Here is a 22,116-nt window from a genome sequence, read left to right on the forward strand (position 1 = left end):
AAAGAAAATCACCATATTACCCTGCTTTAAAAAATGATAGCTGTGCCTGTAGGAAATTTTCCCAGCTACAACTTTGTTGAAAATCAAGCTTCGATAAAAAGTGAGGAACAAAAGATATTAATAATTCAAGTCGCTGGTGTCTTATGATAATGCTCAACCAACTAAAATCATGATTACTATGTCACACTGCAGAATACAGTGTTTCCCACAAAATAGTTGCCTGATCATGCCCTAAGAGTATCAATCAATTAAACAATTAATAACTATTTAATTTCAGTTTTGGCTGAAAAACGATCTTCTGCAAAGTTGTAGCTTAGAAAATTTCCCATAAACCATAAGAACAGTCATAGAACGTTTTAACATAACAATATGAAGAAAGGCTAGAATACATTGAACAACAAGTTTTGTTTTCCCATAGTAATTGCCATATAAACTTCGAGTGGTTTGTGCCAAGTCAGTTTCTTAACGAATAAGTTCAAACTTTGAGATACTAATCAGAACCTAGTTTGGATTCGTTTGAATACAGTGGAGTGAAATATTTCAAATTTCAAACACTACTAACTATAATTCAAGCTAATAAAATTATCCAAAAAATAATAATTCGTTAAATGGGATCAATTGGTAACCAAAACTCGCAAGTAGTTTTCCCGATAGGGTGATTTTGGAATTACGCTCTTTTCAAATGTTAGTCTAGAATTTGTTATGTTGCGTTCTTTGTAAATATGAGTGTATGCGTTTACGTTGACCTGTCATTTGGCCGCGTTAGTGTTGGTGAGATCCAATCTTGAGTGCTACTACTACTATCGCAACAGCAGTTTGCTCCGAGGGGTGGGTGGATGTTTTATGTTTTGCAATTCACCTGTGCGGTGCAGAGCCATTTTGAATAAATTATTGCAAATATATATTGCGTGTTCTAAATTGACGCTTTACTTGCCTTGTCTGTGAGAAATATCATGTTTTCAACAGCACATATTACATTGACCCCACAATTATGGACCAGCTAAAAACAATTGCAATTGCTCATTACAGCTAAAATGTTATTATTCCAGAATTATGAAACTATGAGATATAATAACATTTTTTTTATTTTTAACATGCAGGAAGAAGAGGTACACACTAAGATTTTGTTTCCGTGTTCGGTAAATTTTACCGAAATCAGAACAGTTGAACGTTCGGTAAAACTTTGACCTTCATTTTAAAGGCTATTGAATTTGAAAATAATCTCAAAACATGTTCAACCTTGTTTAAATGATCAAATCTTGTCATTTTAGTGGAGATTTAGTGTCCAAGTAGCTGAAAAGCAATTGAATTGAATTGCATAAATTTTACCGAAGAGTTCAGCTGTTCAGATTTCGGTAAAACTTACCGAAGTCGGCGATAATTTCTAGTTTGTATATAACACATAAAACCTGTCGATTTCGCTACCAGAAAGTCACAATTAGCGATTAGCTATAAAGATGAGCGCTCACTCATCGTGATTGTTCATGGATTTGTCATGTCATTGACAGACTTTCGAGTGATATTGACAACATTGTTTTTCACAGACTTGATCCTCAAAAAAAAAAAAATCGTCAATAACAAAGATTCACCTGGTAACTAAAAGTGTATTTTCGTGCATTCTTTGTCACATTATTTTTACCCAAGCAATTCAGGACGTAGATGCTCTTTCACTCCATGTAATATTGTATTGCTCAAGTTCGTTGCAAATTTAGTTAGTAAAAAGTAAGAGGTTGTATCCAAGACACGACCGTAGATTTGACGTAGGATTACCTGCTCGGTATCAATATTAGGCGACTGTGTTAGGGAAACCACTTTTTCCCATCACGGAAACGCCTCGTTTTCTGATGATAAAATTACGCATTTTTGTGCACAAAACGCATGGAATTTTTGGTTTATTCAATAGATTATAAAAAAAGCGAAAGTTGATTGGAGAAATTACTTGCTTAAATTTTCCAATCGCGAGATATTCGCGATCAATCATATAAATTTGAAATTTGTTACTGTTTTGTAGCGCCCTAGAGTAAATTTTACCTTTATTCGAAGTGTTTCTGGTTAATTGACAAGGTCATGTGGTATTCGGCCATTGTGAAATTCATCATCTCTGGATCAAAATCAGACCACTTTCATGCCGCGACCGGCTTTGGTTTTTGAAATTGCACCCCCAATTTTGCTTTAAAAATACATGGATTTAAACTTTTGGGAACTGACATCCGATTGATGACCTAGACAAATGTCCAGAAAATACTCTTTAAAAAAATTATCGTAGTTCTGAAAAGGACCGTTTTGTCGTGATGGTTGAGTAATGTTGAACTATTAGGGTGTTCAACACAGATGAGGCTGGCGAGTTGTATGTTGTTTGGAACGAGGGTGACGCGTTTGGTATGGATGTCCCACAGCAACTCACTAAGAGCTACTGAATCCGATCAGTAGCGGTGCAGTTTCTTCTTCCTTCTTTGGTGAATGGACGCTCATGTGGGCTGCAGCTTGTTGCTTGCGGGAAGCCTTTCGTTGTGTACTGGAGAACAATGTTCAATGCCATGTGCTGAAAACACTGTTCCTTCTGCTACTGATGACGACCGCCGGACAACCCGCATAAACGATAACCATAAGGAGTGCCTAACAACCTATTCGGGTTATCATCCCAACAATATGTGGTACGGTGGCACGATTTGTGGTATCGTTCATGTATGGTGCTCGTTTATTAGGGAACACCACCACACACGGTGATTGAATAAGCACCAGTTGGCGAGACCGGATGGGATTCGATTTTGAAATCTATGTTAGGCAAAGCACTTTCTGCAGGCAATCGGTGATAATTTTGATCATCATTGCAGCAGTTGAACATTTGTGTAATTTTTAATAGTGACCTATTGAAAATTGATAAAGTTTAGAAAAATTTCCAATCGATTGCCTTGTTTAGAATTAAAATCCATCCGCTATTGACAGAGTTATAAGTGGTCAAAACCTGACCACTTTCGTAAAGCGGTCGATTTTTTTTTAAATTGCACCCTCAATATTTTTCCGAAAGACGTAATCCTACGTAAAAACAATGTTCCGTTTCTTGATGGATATCTCCGGGAAATCTGGGAATAGGTTTGTGAGTATTTGGGTTGTAAATTCAATATTATTTCCATAGCCCGGATGACCAAACGTCTTAATTCCTTTATTTAACGTCGGTCTCTGTTCTGCAATCTAGTGCCAATTACCGGCTTTACTTCCCTTCCCAAGGAAGACGTGAACAGAGATTTTTATGCCTCAGAAAAATCCCACTGACCTCAGCTGGGATTGAACCCTGACTCATTGGGATGAGAAAGTAGTCACGCTTACCCCTACGCGCCGGCAACCGAACGTCGTGGCGTGGATTTTGCGGATTCAAAATAGGGATTTTTACAACAACCCTGTTGTTGATATTATGAAAGATCAGGGAATATCAGGGAATTCATTCAAAATTTAAGCTGCTAAGGGTATGTGCGTCTCTTAATAGATATCCAGTGGCGTTCCGTAACCTCACCTCACTTGAACCTAGTTCAACTTGTTTTCAATTCGAGTGAGTTAACCAAGTCAGTTGAATGGTATGGTTTCAACTGAGTTGATCAATTGACTTGCCTTGTCTAAACCCAGCTTTAAGCAGGGTATCCATCCAACCGGGAAATCCGGGAAAACCGGGAATTCGGATTTACCGGGGAAAAATGCGGGAAAACTCAAATTACACCGGGAAAGATCATATATACTCATCCCAAGAACAATTTTGATTTTATATTAGTCTTGTAGGCCATAATTTGGTCTTGAAGAATCCTTTAAACATTTAAACTTGAAATGTTACTTGAAATCAATCAACTTTATAGCACATACATCATTATATTCTCTTGCTTACAACTTTCATATTATTCTTTTCTCTCACTCGCTATCTGTTCACGCCCGGATCTAGCGGTGATTTTGCGTTGTTCCTACTACGATAGCTAAATTTATAGAATTTCATATGTTGTCATTGGAATGCATATGGTGTGATTGCTTGAATTCTTTTGCCACAGTTTTCCGAGTGAAGTAGTTCTAGTATAAAGGCTGAACGAGACATATCCTTTTAGGAAAACTCCGATCATGCTTAGCATGCAAATGTTCGACACTGGACATAGAGATAAATTAAACATTAATTTATGCACTTTGTGCTAATCAGATACAAAGATTAGGACATGTTTGAATACCGAGGTTAGTCTGTAAAACATAAATATCTGAATCCATACCTCTCACTTCAAAATCATGAGTTCAAATCTCACCCGTATAAAGCACGAATGATCCGAGAGTGTAAAAACTACTTTAAATAAAAAAAAATACTTTCCTTGAAATTTTGCTTAGCATTCTCAAATTATCCTCTTGGAATCCTTTTAAGATTCTATTAAGATTATTTAAAAAAAATCATTGGAATTTCCTTGCATTTATCTTCTCAATTCCAATCCCCAATTGAGAATAACATATTTTGATCTTACTACATATTACATACTGTATTGTTTAGGGTCAACAGTTAAGTGATTTTTTCAAAGTCCTGAATTTCGATAAATCTTTGAAGGCCGGAATCAACAAATTTCCAATCCCAGATTTTAGATAAATTCAATGTTTAAAATCATGAAATCTTTTCTATATTTTAGAAACATTAAATTTGTCTCGGACTGTGAACTTACATTCTAACATATCGTAAACTATTCTACACTTTCTTAATTTGTTTGAATTAAAATCGCGAATTACTAAGTACCAGCATTAAACAAAAAAAAATGTCCAATATCTCTAAAATGTAGACCAGAATCATACAACTTTTTAGAAGATCGAAGAAAATTTTCCTCGTTCCACCCTCCCCATGGACATGGAGGTTGACGGTACTGAAGCAAAGGGTTATGTTTAATTTCTTTATATTTGCAACGATGATGATTTCCTATAGTGACACATATCACCTTCTTAATGCTTGAGTATGCCTCAAACGATTAATTCTTGGTTGTTAATAGAACTTCCTTGATGAAATCGGCTGCTTCATGCAGACTGAGCAATTCTGATTATAATATCAGATTTGTTCTGTATACAGAGGAACTGGGAGGGCTTATTAGAAACTTCTCACCAATAAAATAATGATCTTCTAGTCAATTTTGCACATAATTTTAATAATATTTTATTTTTTAGGCATATTATTTTTGTTACAGTCAATTAGCATTAGCATACGATACAAGAGGTTTAATATTACTTGCTCGTTTTTGCGTAAAATAATCAATATTTATTTTACTTGTAATTACCTTTGAAAGTTTTTTTCAAGTTTTTTTTGTGATCTGAAAATTTTCCCAGTTTGGTTAGAAGTTTCGAAGCTAACGCATGTCCACAGGCCTAATAGAAAGATAGGCAGAAAAAGTGAAGAATGGTTGCATGCAGGGTTGCTTCCACTCACTTGCTATAGATGAGTGATTTTCAGAGTTTTGAATTCGTTAGATGTTGTAATGGAGATTTGTGTTAATGGATGCGGGAGGGGATTGAAGGGCGGGTGTTTGACGCATAGAGCTTATCAATTTCGCTTTCAGAGTGTCGCAGTCAGCGGTTTTATGATTCGTGAGCGCTCGCGATTCGTAGAATCGTTGATTGTGACTGCAAGTGGATTTGGCGGGTTTTGTGTGTTGGACGCTTGCTTTTTGGCCTCTTTTTGTGTCTAACATGTGCAGAGTATCATTATAGCGTCTAATGGTTTTGAGATTCCTGGTTGCGTAAAATACATTTGTGAGAATATCTTTTTGAGATTTAGTAGTCTCGTTTTGTTTGTAGTTTATATTTTATTTCTTTCATGTAATTATGGTAAATAATATTTATTCAATAATAGATAGTTCATCCATATATTCGTACCTTGACGCGAAACGCTGTGGATTATGAGATGCCCGATGACCCTGGAGGGATCGATTTTGCTTACTGAGCAGAAAATCATGGATTTAACCCCAAGCTCTTCCACAGCACAATAAGTCGCCACCATCATTTGTATATTTGATATTGAACATTAACCTCGGAAACTATTTGCATATTAAGCGAAAACGCAGTCCTGTATTGTCGCGAAGCGTTATAGTTCTGAGATGCTCGATGACCCTGGAGGGATCGTTTTTGCTTACTGAGCAGAAAATCATGGGTTTAATCCCAAGCTCTCCGTCATGACTCTTAAAATCCATGATCACTAAACAAAATGAATATGTTCTTTCGATAGCCGGCTATCGAGAGATTAAATAAACAACAAATAAACAATACATCCTTTTGGTTGCATCGCCAACTTGAGGTGAATCCTAACCGAATACCCTACCCAACCCTCCAACTCCGTAGCACTTATGAGGGTGTCGCTAAGTCGGTGGCCTCTCGTTAAGTAAGTACTACATCAACATTTCCTTCCCTATCCCTAGTTATGGTAAAGATGGGCGTGGCCGGGAATAGTGACAGTCATGCTTCTGTTACTCTTGTTTAGATTGGAACCAATGTTTTCTCCCCAACATTATTCCTGAAAGTAGTCTAACTGAGGATTTCAGAAGAGACGTGAGTGTCGCTAGTATCCAATCTACGAAGTATACCATAACAACGCTAACGCTAACGCTAACGATCGAAGAAAATTTTCCTCGTTCCAGAATAATGATAATTATTGATACGATTCAGAACACTTATCTAGTTTCCAGAGATATGAAAATTTGTCTATGTTTGAAGTTTTACAGAAGTTTCTATATTCGATATCTTTAAAATTGCTTGTCTTAATATTGTCAAATTTGTCCGAGACGTTGAACATTTTTCTCTGCGCCTCATTTTTTTTTTCAATTTCAAGATTTCCCAATAAATTTCTATGTTCAAGCTTCCACATCCCGAAATTCAACCAATTCGCGATCTGAGCCTAAATTCAATTTATTCAACGGTTGGTTTTCAAAAAAATCGTGGCAGAAAAATGAGTAATATGTGAGGAAATGGAGGTTACAAATTAATCGATTGATTATCCAATTAATACTGATTTTATGAAAACAAATTTATAAGATACTTCAACCATTTGTTTTATTGAAAAAAAGCTCGTAAAATGCTCATGTTGGCTTGGGAATTTAAAATATTTGTCAAAGCGGATCGCATTCAACGACAGATTAGAGATCCATATGGGTAATACGGATAATACTTGTATCTTTTCTTCTCGAGTGCATTCCGGATACTCGTATTTTTCCTTCAGTTGGCTCATCACAACAACGTAATCCTTAGCCCTGGCGTTGAGGATTCCTTGGCCATCATATTCCGAAAGGTTGAATATGTGTCGCTTAGCCCCATCCATAATTTCTTTGGTTTTCTGTTGAGGATAACACGCACTTCTCAGCCTCTTTGTCGTAATCGGTGATACATGGATACCCATGATGCCTTGGTGGAATGTCTCAATATTATGGGACAAACTGATTATGAAGCCAGAGACGTAGCCGATGGGATGATATTCACAATGGATTCACTCTCGATATCTACGGGTGCTATTGAGTGTACGCCGCTAGTAGAAGGTTGTTCCACATCTTTCTGCATTCCGTCTTTTGAAGGCGTTTTGTTTGATGACAAACGATAAACTTGAAGACGGCATCTACTACAAATTTTCAAAGAATTTTCCAGAGTTATTTTACAACCAAAACATTTTAATTTTTCTATAACTCCATATGACAAGTTTCTTGTTTCTGAACAACACTTCTTTGATTTAGGTAGAGGTTTTCAACACTTGAAATTGTTATCCATGATCAAAAAATAACTTAATTTTCAACTTGAAACGCTAAGAGAGATGAATGAATGGAACAGCTAGTAGGACTTCTCAATATATATGTAGCAGAATAATTACAATTTTAACATTATACCTATATTTATTAGATACAATTAATTATAGCAAACTTTTTTAAGCGCGAGTGTAAGAAGCCTCCACGGGGTGCCTTTTTAAGTAGTTGTGATATCGCGGGATACTGACGCGATTTTCTTATTTTTATTATCATATGATAATATCTTTTCGATCAATAAATGTCACTATTGGTCACTTTTTTATTGTTTTAGAGTTACTATTTGGTCAATTCTTTCGTTATTGTAGTCAATATTATGTATAAAATACCCACTACCAGCCCTGCATATTGTAGAGGAATTCTGCTCGTCAGTTCAACGAGAACGATCCCAAACGCGCGGTTGGGGTCTTTGAACAGAAACCGAACGCCTCAGTTCGAGATGTGGCTAAAAAGTTGCATATGAGCAAGACTTTCGTGCAGAATACCAAAACTCGAGCTGGACTACGTACGTTCAAGGTTCAGAAGTCCCCAAACCGTGACGAGAAACAGAATGGTCGCAAAAAGCCGTGCCCGGAAGTTGTACGACCAGAAGTTAACGAAACCACACTGCTGCGTAATGGATGACGAGACATATGTGAAGGCGGACTTCAACCAGATGTGACTGCCAAGGATAAGTGTGATATTCTCGAAAACCTCCGGACCCAGAAGATGTCGAAGTTCGCCAAGAAGTTCTTAATTTAGTATGCGATTTGTACTTGCGGAAAGCGGAGTACACCTTTCGTTACCGCAAACACCATGAATAATGGAAGAGTGTCTCCAAAAGCGGCTTCTCCCTCTCCTGAAGACTCACGACGATCCGACGATCTTCTGGCCAACATGCCACTACACGAAGGACGTGCTAGAGTGGTATAAGGCGAATGATGTCGATTTCGTGCCGAAACATCTGAACCCCCCAAATACTCCAGAACTGTGCCCAATAGAAAAATACTGGGCCATTATAAAGGAACACCTTCTAAAACGACCTAAAGTGGTGAAGAATGTAAGAAATGAAGAAAGCATGGGTTAATATGCAAAAAACTGTCGATTCTGAGGTCGTACAGAACCTTATGTCTGGAGTTAAGGCCATTCGGCGTATTCGGATATAAAGACAAAATTAATTAGATGAATGATGCCGAAACTAACTTTGTTCCTTTTTACTCCCTGAAAATTTGGTGATAATCGGATAAAAAATCGAATTTAGAGAATGAATTTTGTGTGTGCGGATTTTAGACGGTATACCTACACCTAAATTTAGATGTAATTAACTTACAGAATTTTGGAGGTGTTTTTGCGATTTCCCACTGGAGGAATCCGCCCGCAAATTAGCTTTTGGTTAAACGAATTATCCGGAATAATTTTCTTGCGGTGCTGGGTCTCAAAATGTGCTCAAGGCAAACAAATATAATGGGATTAAAAACAAGTGTTTCATATGCAAAATGCAGACTGACCAGTGAACCGGGAGAACCGCAAAAAAGGCTTGGAATTTGAAGTAATCAGGAAAAAACCGAAATGTGACAAATTCGGAAAAATATACCTCGTCCTCTCTTTGAAAACACTAAGATTTCAAGACCCTTGGGCTGGACTAGATTTTCAGGAAACTGTCATTTTTAAAAAACTATTAAGAGAAATTTAGATTTTTTTTTTCAGAACAAATTTAAGCAGATTTTAGGAATGCATTCTCAGAGAAAACACCAAGATATTTCATAGAATATTTTCTAGGGAGCTTTAGGAAAATCTTAAGGCGAGTTTTTACTAGAACTCCCAAGAGTGAAGAGGATTCCAGGATTCGTAAAAATATCAAGGGAAGCAAATTTTTAGGTCACAATTGCAAAATAATTCTGCGAAGTCCGAGAATAATTCCAACAGCATTTCGAATGGAATGCAATTTCCAGAAGAGTTTAGAGGAGTACTCCAAGATAGTTCTGAGCAAAATTTGTAGACAATTCTCGGAGGGAGAATTTCCCCTGCCCGTTGGTATTGGCAGGGGGATTACAAGTTTCGCTAATAAAAGCTACTAGGCCCTTTTCAATTGTTGATCGAGAATCTGAGGTTAATTGCATGGAAACTCTACGGAGAATTTCAGGCCAATTAAAAAATTGAAGCTCTAGTGAATTTTCAGAAAGAGTTTAAAATTCGAGAGGACGAATTTTGAGATTTTTTTGGGAGTATTTTACAGAGAATTTCTGAACTGTTACAAATACATTTCCGTTTTTGGCAACAATCGATTTGCATTCTATGAAATGTATCGAACGCTTTATTCGATTTGAAATTGTAAAATGAAAAAATGTCCAGAAAGCACTAATATATCTGAGGAAAGCCCTTACTGAACCTTGATTTTTTTTTTTTGAAAATTGCTGGGATATCAGGGAATTTTGTTTTCTCCATTGAATCGACACGCTGCTTACTGACTACCATTAAAGTTCTAAAACCAAATATGAAAAGGTTCTAATATAGTTCACTTTCCGAAAATGTATCGACAAAACAAGAATGTTGACTGAAAATGGTTCTTAACGACCCATTATTTGTAAGGTCCAGTTCTAAAAATCCATAAATACAAAAACTTTATCCCATAAACGTTCATGTAAAATTCCACAATCATTTCAGTTAAAGTTTAGCAGGGATTATAAACCATTTTTAACCATTTTTGGTAAGGTCTAGTTATGGTTCGCGTTTATGTGCAACATAAATCCGAGTTCCCCTCAGTAGAGAATGTTCATTCAGCTATTTGGTACACACAACAACAACTCCTCAACTCCCCGTTTCAAATTAGTATGGATGCAGTCTACTGAATCAACTACAGTGTACCGAATATACTCACACATGCTAGCAGAAACCTTCGCATGTCATCGTTGTGCAAAAGGAAAACACACCCACACCATCGCAGTCCCGGTTCGGTCTGTGACTGATTGTGTGTTCTTCTTGCTGCTGCTGGCTGGCTGGTCCAGGTTCTTTGCCACCACAATATGAAAATGAAATATAGGGAACATCGCTCGTCGTCGTCGTCGTCGTCGTCACCGCCACAGACGGATGTGAGAATGTGAATACCAGCACTAGCAGTAAAGAACGTCGTTTCTTGGATTCATTTGGTTCGCTAGACGGGTGCCTTTGACGGCCGAAGAAAGTTCGAAAAAATCAGAATTTTTGTGGTGAATTGTTGTGATTTTTGGAAATAGCTTAGGGACAGATTTTAGGCGATTTGTGTGCGATAGTCGACGGTGTAGAATCACAGGGGGTAAAATTTTGCTCCGAAAGAAGTTCGCTGGGTAGGGAAGACCGAAGGAGCTGGAAAAAATTAGGACAAATTTGGCCAGGGATTGCATTCTCGTGAGAAAGTGTCAAATATGGCATCGGAGGAAGTGAAGTCGCGATGTAATTGGAACGACGGACTGACAGCGATTTAGGGCATAATGCTTCCGACTGTGAATTTCAGTGGAAAATTTCTAGATAGACGAAGACTAATTGGTATTGATGGCATGATGAGAGACTCCTGTAGGAAATGGTCAAATTCGAGTAAGTTTTTCGTCGGTTAAATTGTTATTGTTATTGTCATACCCGAATAAAGTGTTCGAAAATAGTGGATTTTAGCAAACATTTTAAATAGATATCTTGCGTAAAACAAAAAAATCTACTTCAAATATTTGCCGTCGACGCAGCGATCAGTGCTGCCATTCCCGATCGAAAAGTCTTTTAACTAGATCGAAAGTTGAAAACTTTCATCTTCCGCCGCTGCCTTTGACCTGACTTCGTCGGTTGTTGGTCTTGGTTCGGTTCACCCAATCGCAGTAGCCGTCGTCGTTGTCGTGCCACCTCTGCTCGATACTTTCGACTGACTGCACTGCTATCCGACTGCCGTTCTCCACATAACACATACAGAACGCAGTCAGAGGGCCTTCCACCTCCCCCTCCGTTCTATTTTTTTTTATTATTATTTAGATACAGTTCAATCCTTTGTGATCCTCAGCTCACTGTACTCCACGACTCCAAACTACGGAGCTGCCATTTGAAGAACCCGTATACTGGAAACTGGGTGGTCTCCGAGTCGTTGTTGGTGTTGCTGATACTCTGACACTGATTCCTTAATGCCATTTTCTACTAGATGGAATTTTCGCGTGAAAGGTGTACGTGAAAGAGTATGTATAGGAACATTATTTCATGCTCTGGAAGCGTGTATGAAAGTAGGGAATCGAAGAGCAAATGTTTAATGTTGCCACTCTCCGCACGCTATTTTAAAACTTTTGGTTCAATTTTGGGCGATCGGGATGGTTTCTACAAAATATTAGGGTAGTTATGAAAAAATATGTGTGTAGCTGCATAAAACCGAAGGTCAGGATTTCGTAGCAAGATCGAATTACTTTTGCAGTCAAATATAGAACATAGTGTAAGTTCAACTTCATCTTAGAAATAACCGTCAGAACTTAATGTTTAATGTTATCAACTCGAAAGAATTTGTTTATTTTATTAAGTTACTATCATGCATCCGTAAAGTTCTTGCGCTTGAGCCACAAATAATAACCTTGAATTAAAATTTTATTATATTCTTTTTTGCTCTTTTGGAGGCAGCAAATTTAGAAAATTAAAAAGAATCATTTTAAGACTCTGTTCCATGATCTTCAAAAAATATGGAATAAAACATAGAGTAGGGAAGTATCTTTGAAACCGTTATTGCCTTTCCCCGAAATTAGGACTAGGCAATCGATTATTGAACTAAACAAACCATTTGCCCGCATTCATCAGGATTAAACAAACCAAATAATAGGTGTAGAGTTCAAGGGTTGAGACAGTCAGCTTACGTGGGCGCAATGTACGCTCGAAGCAAGGAACTTTGAATGTGCCGAAACCGACTATTTAAAAAAAAAGTAGAAGGGTCTGTGCCTAGGGGTACGAACGAAAGCTTGACGTAGGACCGCTAGTGGACGGAACAACTATGTTGATCATTTAGTTCTTAACTGTTTCCGTTTTTGAATTGGTGGCCCTGAAAAGGGCCGGTTGTTTTTCAAATGATGGCCACACCTGTGTTGGCCTATGGATCTAAGATTGGCCCCATCGCTAAAAATCTGCTATCTATCAATTTGATCTAGATGAACGCGTCATTGGGACGGTGCTAATGAATATTTTTGGTAGCTATTGATAATTTAGTCGATTGTTGAATGTATGTATGGGCCCAAACAGTGTTGGAAAAAATATCAAAACATCAATTCTCACCAATGCCCAGGATCACGCTTGATTTTCATAGACAAAAATCAACAAGCAAACAACTGCGGTTGATTTTGCAAGCTGTGATATCGCAGCTCGGAATATCAGGTTAACAAAACTCACCAATTGCAGGGCTGTTACAACAGGCGCGGATTTCGCGAATTTCGCGGATTTGTTGCGGATTTGATCTTTTAGTCGCGAAAATCGCGGAAACATTAAATGATGTCGCGGAAATCGCGAAGGGACTGATGTGCTGTCACCAAAATTGTGGAATTCATTGTAACATTTCCGTTCCGGATTACTTTGCTGTGATCAATTTTGTTGTTCATTTGACTCTCAATTTTTGACCGGTTTAAACCAAACACCCTGAAAATAATCTAGAAATGATCTCAATTCCATAAGTCACACCGGAAATTTCCTGGGGTCTGTCCAATGTGAGACATTCATATGTTTTTTTTTTATTTCCAATATGAACAGAGCATTTTTCGTTGTCAAATCATAAACGAATCGTATATATGCGAGTAATTGCCGTGTATACCGGATATTCTAGGTTCTCCAAATCGTCCTGGAGTTCAGTTAATTTGTTCTACCATATCAACCAAGACTGCAATAATGTCTGTAGTATCGAAATATGTCCAAACAGATTCAAAGTGTCTATGTGGATTGTGCCAGACCTATTTCTACGTATATACAAGATGTTATAGGTTCTGAAATCATTCTGGAGTTCAGATTATTTTTCTACTAGATCACCCAAGACTAATTCAATATCTGTAGTATCGAAATACGCCCAAACAAATTTGCAGTGTCTATGTGGATCATTCCAACTTATTTCCGTGTATTTCAAATGTTCTAAGATTTCCAAATAGATTTTTCGATACTACAGATATTATGCTAGTCTTTGTTGATCTAGTAAAACAAATCATCTGAACTGCAGGACGATTTGGAAAACCTAGAACATCTGGATTACTCGGAAATAGATCATGCATGCATGAATCTGATTGGACATTTTTCGATACTACAGACATTATTGCAGTCTTGGTTGATCTAGTAGAACAAATCAACTGATGTCCTGGACGATTTGAAAAACCTATAATTTCCGGTATATACATATTAATAAGTCGCGCATGATCCACAAAGTCACGTATATACGATTCGGTTATGATTTGCCAACGAAAAGTGCTAGGTTCAATAAAAAAACATATCATGAAAATGTCTCACTATTGGACAGACTTCAAGGATAATCCGTGTAAATACACAACCGCGACGAGACCAACAAGTGTGACTTATGAGACTCTGGTAATTTCTCGATTATGTGCAGGGTGTTTGGTTTGAATCGGTAAAAAATTGAGAAAACTAGAGCTAAATTAACTACAACATTTAGGACAGCAAAATAGCATTTTTTAAATAATGTTTCATCAAATCTAGGCCGGAATTATTCAATAATGCCGGAATCTTATAATGTAAGGGTGTTTTATTATGTTCACTAATTACTAAGAATTTATACTAAGTGAAGATGATAGGGGAAATGGCTCTATGTTGGCTTATGGATCTAAGATTAGGCCCATCGCTAAAAATCTGCTATTTATCAATTTTATCTAGATGAACGCGTCATTGGGATGGTACTAATTGATATTTTTGGTCGCTATTGAAATTTTAGTCAATTACTGAATTTATGTATGGGCCAAAATTAGGGGCATTTAGGCCGACATTCCATCCATTTTCCCTGCATTGTTATTTTTAATTTTTTTTCAAGGGTTACAAACAATACTCCTTTAGCTCAGTCGGTAAAGGCGCAGTTACAAAGCAAGTCCATGCTGGTTGCGACTGAGTTCGATTCCCGTTCGGTCTATTAATTTTTCGGGTTGGAAAATTCATCTACTTCCTTTGGGCATAGGATGGTACAGGCATAGAAAGCTCTCAATTAAAATGTGAAAGTACTTCAAAGAACACAAAGTTGAGAGCAGGCAAAAATCTAATATGCTATAAGCAATAAGTTCGAAATGCTATGTAGTAGTATACAAATGATATTTTAAGGCAATGAAAACAGTTTTTTTTTGTCGCGGATTAGTATTTGAAGTCGCGGATTTGTTTTTAGAAATCGCGGATTTCGCGGATCAAATTTAGAAAATCTTGTAACATCCCTGCAATTGCAAATCTCACCAAACTGTTGTAAGATTGAGATTAATTATTTTTGCTTTACACCCGAATTCAACCGAAACTTCTATAACGGCTAGCAGCAGTCCCTTCGTGTCTGCCATCGGTGAAGAGTAAAAAAAAATAGCAAACTATACTTTCTCTTTCTAAGAAAACGATGTGCAACGGAATCATTTTTGTGTCGAGTCAGCTCTCAGCTTGATTTTTGTACGTTGTGAATAGTCTCGAAATATCAAAGGAGCTTGTGAAATCAAAATCAAGCATGATATTTTGTTCCAACGTCACGCGTGATATTGAGAGCGGAAATTTTTTATTTGATTGATGATTTTTCCAACACTGGGCCCAAATTAGGGTCATTATTTATTGAACCTAGCACTTTTCGTTGGCAAATCATAACCGAATCGTATATACGTGACTTTGTGGATCATGCGCGACTTATTAATATGTATATACCGGAAATTATAGGTTTTTCAAATCGTCCAGGACATCAGTTGATTTGTTCTACTAGATCAACCAAGACTGCAATAATGTCTGTAGTATCGAAAAATGTCCAATCAGATTCAAAGTGTGGATCATGCATGATCTATTTCCGAGTAATCCAGATGTTCAAGGTTCTTCAAATCGTCCTGGAGTTCAGATTATTTGATCTACTAGATCAACCCAGATTGGGACAATGTCTTTAGTAACGAAATATTTCCAGACAGATGCACAGCTTCTATATGGATAATGTATGATTTATTTCTACGTATACCAGATGATCTAGTTTTATTAGTCTTGGGTGATCTAGTAGAAAAATTTCAGAACCTATAACATCTTGTATATACGTAGAAATAGGTCTGGCACAATCCACATAGACACTTTGAATCTGTTTGGACATATTTCGATACTACAGACATTATTGCAGTCTTGGTTGATATGGTAGAACAAATTAACTGAACTCCAGGACGATTTGGAGAACCTAGAATATCCGGTATACACGGCAATTACTCGCATATATACGATTCGTTTATGATTTGACAACGAAAAATGCTCTGTTCATATTGGAAATAAAAAAAAACATATGAATGTCTCACATTGGACAGACCCCACATTCTATTTGGCTGAACCTTTATCCTGGGTTCATTTCGCTCCATTAGTCGAGCTCTACTGTCGAATGATCCTAACCGCTCTATTGGAATCTGAAAACAGAAACATGGAAGAATATTTGTTTTTTTTTTTTTTTATAATTACTTTATTTGTACAGGCTCAATCGAATAAACTTTACAGAGCCGATTTATCCTTTGCGTTATAGATTATTACTGTCTTAAATTTAAAGTTAAAGGAACTGGACCGAGTACTCGCGGTTGTCTCGAGGTTAGTGGAGATTTACAATTTTTTGGATGGGAAAAGGGAAGAAGGAGGTTTGAAATGTGGTTTACGATACAACTATTTAATTAATCCTAAAGCATGAAATTATTTCTATTCATCTTGAAAACAAACATTGAAAAAAAAACCCACACGTACAAAATACAAACTAAGCACAAGGTTAATCAAACTTACAATCTAAGGTTAATATCCTTAAAGTAAACATATATGAGTTTCATAAACTCCAGATCGCGTCTAGCCAAAACATCCCGAACTGGAACATTAGGTTGTCTACCTCGAGCCCGAAGGGAATCATAAAAATGTGATCTGACTCCACGATACTCCGCACAAGACCAAAGGATGTGATCAGCGTCCTGGTAACCTTGTCCACATTCACAGAGATTGCTGTCTCCCAACCCCACACGGAACAAGTGAGCGTTTAGACAATAGTGATTGGACATGAGACGAGACATCACGCGTATGAAGTCTCGACCCAAGTCCAACCCTTTGAACCATGCAAACTTCGACACCTTAGGGATAATTGAATGTAGCCATCGTCCCAAGCTCCCTTCACTCCATTGATGTTGCCAGCTAACGAGCGACTGCTGACGATAAATAGAGAAAAATTCACTATAGGCGATCTGTCGATCATAAATGTCGCCTTCCATAGCGCCCACCTTCGCAAGTGAATCCGCCTTCTCATTGCCCAAAATTGAGCAATGCGAAGGGACCCACGCGAAGGTGATGATGAAAGAGCGCACGGATAAAGTACTAAGCAGTTCTCGTATTTTCAAGAGAAAATACGAGAAGTGCTTTACCGGCCTAATGGAACGGATAGCCTCGACAGAACTGAGACTATCCGTAAAAATAAAGTAGTGGTGTGGAAGAAGTGAAGCAATAGTTTCCAAAGTGTAGTGAATTGCTGCCAGTTCAGCCACATACACAGAACAAGGAGCTTCAAGTTTTCGAAAGGCGCTATGAAATTCATTAAATACACCAAAACCAGCGGACTCCTCTATTAGAGATCCATCTGTGAAAAACGTTCTTGCAGAATCAATATGGCCAAACTTTGCAGCGTATAATGACGGAGCAATCATAGGACGATGATGCTCTGGAATTCCACGGATTTCCTGCGTCATAGATAAATCAAAATTAACTGAATTGCCGAAATCGGAGAAGACTACACGATTGGGAATATTTTTTGAAGGGCTGACATCCTGTGTTAAATATAGGTAGTACAAAGTCATAAAACATGTTTGAGGATTTAGCTCCAGAAGCTTCTCAAAATTTTCGATCACCAGTGGGTTCATTACTTCGCAACGGGTGAGGAGCCTCAGAGATAACTCTGAAAAACGGACGGATAGTGGCAACATGCCCGCCAGCACTTCGAGACTCATAGTATGAGTCGAGTGCATGCATCCTAACGCGATACGAAGACAACGATACTGGATCCGTTCCAGCTTGATGATGTGCGTTTTAGCTGCCGACTGGAAGCAAAAACTACCGTACTCTAAAACCGATAAAATCGTTGTCCGGTACAACGTCAGAAGATCTTGTGGATGGGCTCCCCACCACGTTCCGGTAATTGATCGAAGGAAATTGATCCTTAGTTGGCATTTTCGTCTCAGATACTCAATGTGGGATCTCCAGGTGCATTTGGAATCGAACCAGACCCCGAGATATTTAAAAGACATGGAATGAGTGATCGGTTTACCCAAAAGTTGAAGCTTCGGTTGTGCTGGGCTATGCTTCCTAGAAAAAACGACCAACTCAGTTTTCTCCGTGGAGAATTCGATACCTAGCTGAATAGCCCAAGTAGACAAATTGTCCAAGGTATCCTGTAAGGGTCCTTGCAGGTCAACCTCTTTTGGCCCTGTGATAGACACTACGCCATCATCTGCAAGTTGTCTCAACGTGCAATTGTCACTAAGACAATTGTCAATTTCTCTAACGTAGAAATTGTACAAAAGGGGGCTTAAACATGAGCCTTGGGGGAGACCCATGTAGCTAAATCGAAAAGCTGTAGAGTTTCCATGAGAAAAGCTCATATGTTTTTCTGACAGCAAATTGTACAAAAAATTATTCATTAATGGAGACAATCCACAAACGTGGAGTTTCTCTGAAAGAACTTCAACGGATACTGAATCAAAAGCCCCCTTGATATCCAAGAACACAGAAGCCATTTGCTCTTTCTTAGCAAAAGCCAACTGAATTTCCGAGGAAAGCAACGCGAGACAGTCGTTCGTTCCCTTACCCCTACGGAAACCAAATTGAGTATCTGAAAGAAGGTGGTTCGTCTCAACCCATTTGTCGAGGCGAAAAAGGATCATTTTCTCCATCAATTTCCGAATACACGACAGCATCGCGATGGGCCGATACGAATTGTGATCCGACGCGGGTTTATCAGGCTTTTTAATGGCTATCACCCTTACTCGTCTCCAATCGTCGGGAACAATATTGAGCTCCAAGAACTGATTGTACAAGTTCAACATGCGCCTCTTAGCGACGTCTGGGAGGTTTTTCAGCAAGTTGAACTTGATTCTATCAGATCCCGGGGCAGAATTGCCACACGAAAGGAGAGCGAGTGAAAGTTCGACCATTGAAAAAGGGTGACTGATTTCGTCTACCGAATTCGCGGTTTCGCGAGGAATCAACTGCGACGGCACGGAATCCGGACACACTTTTCGCGCGAATTTAAGAATCCATTGATCCGAGCATTCCTCGCTTTCGTTGTTAGTAGACCGGTTACGCATTCTTCGCGCCGTACTCCAAAGCGTATTCATAGACGTTTCGCGCGACAATCCGTCTACAAACTGCCGCCAGTAACCCCGTTTTTTGGCCTTGATGAGGCTCTTGAGTTCGCGTTCAAGAGATGTGTATGCGTCGAAATGCTCGCGTGTTCCGCGTTTCCGAAAAAGTTTAAACGCGTCGGACTTTTTACGGTAAACCTCCGTGCATTGTTGATCCCACCAGAGCGATGGTGTTTTCTTACGAATAGAAGAATATTTGTTAATTCAACACATTTTACTCACCATCTTTGCATCATGACTGCAGATTTAAAAAATATAGCAGTGCTTTTTTACTCTTTTCACTGCGTAAGAGGCACAGAAGTTTTTGACAGATGATCGATGCGTGATCCAAATAACAGTATGTTCAGTAAATTTGTACAAATGATCGGTAACAAAATGATGAACATTCAGTAAAATCATCATGACAGCACGGATGGATTACAGTTAAACAAATCAGTAATAATGATAGCGAATCACAGTAAACCACTTGAGCTCCTGTAAGTCTTATTACTGTGTTCGGTGTCAAACTTTTAAAAAGCCGATAGTCTTGCAATTAATTAGCTTTGCTGGGCTTAGCCCGCAAAAAAAAAAGTACCGATCATCGAGTATGCCATTAAGTGTGTAACTACGGATTATATTATATTCATAAATAATCCTTTCTTCCTTTTGAGTAGGTACGAGCTCCTAACCAAATCCCAATTTTTCTCTTTTCACTTTTTATTTTATTACCTACGTTAATTTTGAACGGACTTCTGTTGCTCAGATGTTCTGCTCGATAGAAGGAATGTTAGTTTTTTATTCTTATTGTTTAATTAACCATACCACATGGTGACAGGTTAGGGTGGGGCTTATTTTTCAAAATCATTCGGGGACACGTTTTCTCATGTGGAAAATGAATACTAGGGCCAAACGATCAATATATCCAAAAATGAGCGTTTTTCGTTAAGATTTAGAGGTGGCGCCAGAGGCCTAAGTCCAATATATCAAATGAAGCTGATTTTCGAGCAAGTCTAGCGCGTCTTTAAGTAAACACGTGATTTAGTTACCCTGAAGGGCAAAAATTTTGTCCGTTTGGCGATATCTTTAACCATTTTCGATCTATTCGGCATAGCAGGTTTGGACTTACACCCACGAATATGATCTAGCGCAAACAGTATTCTTGGCAGTGCTAGATACAGTGAGCGCATGAGTACGATACAGATCGAGCAAGAACGCGAGAGTGAGAGAGAGAGCGAGAACGCGAGAGTGAGAGAGAGAACGAGAGAAGAGAGAGAGAGAGAGAATGATTAAGTCTCGATGAACATTTCAAATGGTCCTATCTGCTTTGATCGATTCTCTTCATCGACTATCTCTTTTGATAACCACTGCTATGCAAACAGATTTCGCGCTAATTTTACAACATAGTTTTATAAAGGAGATTCTTATCTAGCATCCAAAACGTCAAATACAATAAGGAAAGCTTTAACAGCTGAGTTATTAACGTAAGAGAATCGATCAATGCAGATAGGACATTTTGAAATGTTTTTCATTATATTTGTGTTATGTTTTATTAATCCATAAAATCCAATTCTCGAATATGACCTCACTATGACGAATACTTATCAACAATAGTACTTTTCTTCAAGTCAGTTAGGTTTTTCTTGTGAAAGTTCACGTTTACAGGGTGCGTGACGAATTTTTGCAGTAAATTTCAAATAGTAATTTCTCATGCTTGTGCATCATGATTTAGATATATTTGGCAGCACTGGATAGCTTATACTGTTAGGTGTAAGATTTAAACAAACAATGTTGAGTAAACGTAAAGATGTCGAAACAAGAGAGCAATCTGTCAGCCGTTGTCGCTTTGTTGCGCGCCGGAGTATGCATGAAAGATATAATTCGGTCGGTAAATGTGTCTGAAAGAACAGTGTATAATATTAAAAAAGGCTTGGGAAAGTGATAAGACGGAGCACCTGCTCATACTGCTAATAAAGCACAGAAATGGCTTACGGAAAATATTTCGTAAATTTGGGAGGAAGAAATTTGGCCCCCAAGCAGTCCCGATATCAATCCGTTGGATTATTTTGTATAGGGCGTCGTCCAACGGGATACCAATAGAACCCCTCACACAAAACTTAAGTCGCTAAAAGCTAAAATCAAGGCAGTGATAACATCTATGGATCGAAACATTTTAAAACGAGCATACTGCAGTTTCCGGAAGCGTCTAACTACAGTCGTCGAAAGGGAAGGCAATTTTTTTGAATAAATTTACTTACAACTTCCATACGTTGCGAAAGAAAATAAATCGCACAAAATTCATTGCTAGAATAACTAACTGGTGTATTTTTTCTCAAATATGCCATTTACACGCACCCTGTACAATAAGATTCTGGAAATTTTCAGTAGGGTGGGGCTAATTTTTCTAAATCTTTCGGAGACACGTTTTCTCATGTGGAAAATGATTACTAGGGCCAAATGAGGAACATATCCAAAAATGAGCGTTTTCGTTAAGATTTAGAGGTGGCGCCAGAGGCCTAAGGCCCAAAAGAAATTTTTGTTGCACACTTCCCAAGTAACAATTTCGGTTTTATAAGGGTTCTGTAGACCACGATTTAGACTTGTAGCAAGCTTTAAAACCTCCATAAAACTTGCAATGTTACTTGGGTTGGTATCTAAGCGAGGAACTAGTGGGGCTTGCTGTATTCGATGAAAGTCTTCCCGACATGGAGCGACAGAATCTCGCACTGTCGATTCGATTGAAACCAGGAGGTAAGAAACCACAGAGAAAGCGGGATCTACCATTCAAAGACTTGTTGAATGCAACTTTTTCACGTTTAGCA

At 38.1% G+C, this 22,116-nt stretch overlaps 1 protein-coding gene across 9 annotated transcripts in view; it reads left to right on the top strand.

Moving 5' to 3' along the window:
* Window positions 1-22,116, top strand: part of LOC135707559 (polycomb protein Asx-like) — a 51,578-nt gene that overhangs the window by 7,609 nt on the left and 21,853 nt on the right. For 4 of the 9 annotated variants that reach the window (XM_065229406.1, XM_065229407.1, XM_065229410.1 and 1 more), the window contains exon 1: window positions 10,780-11,327. The exons of 1 other annotated variant lie outside the window; for it this stretch is intronic. In XM_065229406.1, the coding sequence (XP_065085478.1) occupies window positions 11,314-11,327 (14 nt within the window). In that variant the 5' untranslated portion in view covers window positions 10,780-11,313. Of the gene's footprint in view, window positions 1-10,776; window positions 11,328-22,116 lie in introns of those variants that run through there. 4 more of the 9 variants (XM_065229413.1, XM_065229408.1, XM_065229405.1 and 1 more) reach the window with 4 other exon arrangements.

The sequence above is a fragment of the Ochlerotatus camptorhynchus genome, unplaced genomic scaffold (genome assembly GCF_037179485.1).
Source record: "Ochlerotatus camptorhynchus isolate MF236.1 unplaced genomic scaffold, CSIRO-AGI_Acam_v1.1 ptg000314l, whole genome shotgun sequence".
NCBI lineage: Eukaryota > Metazoa > Arthropoda > Insecta > Diptera > Culicidae > Ochlerotatus > Ochlerotatus camptorhynchus.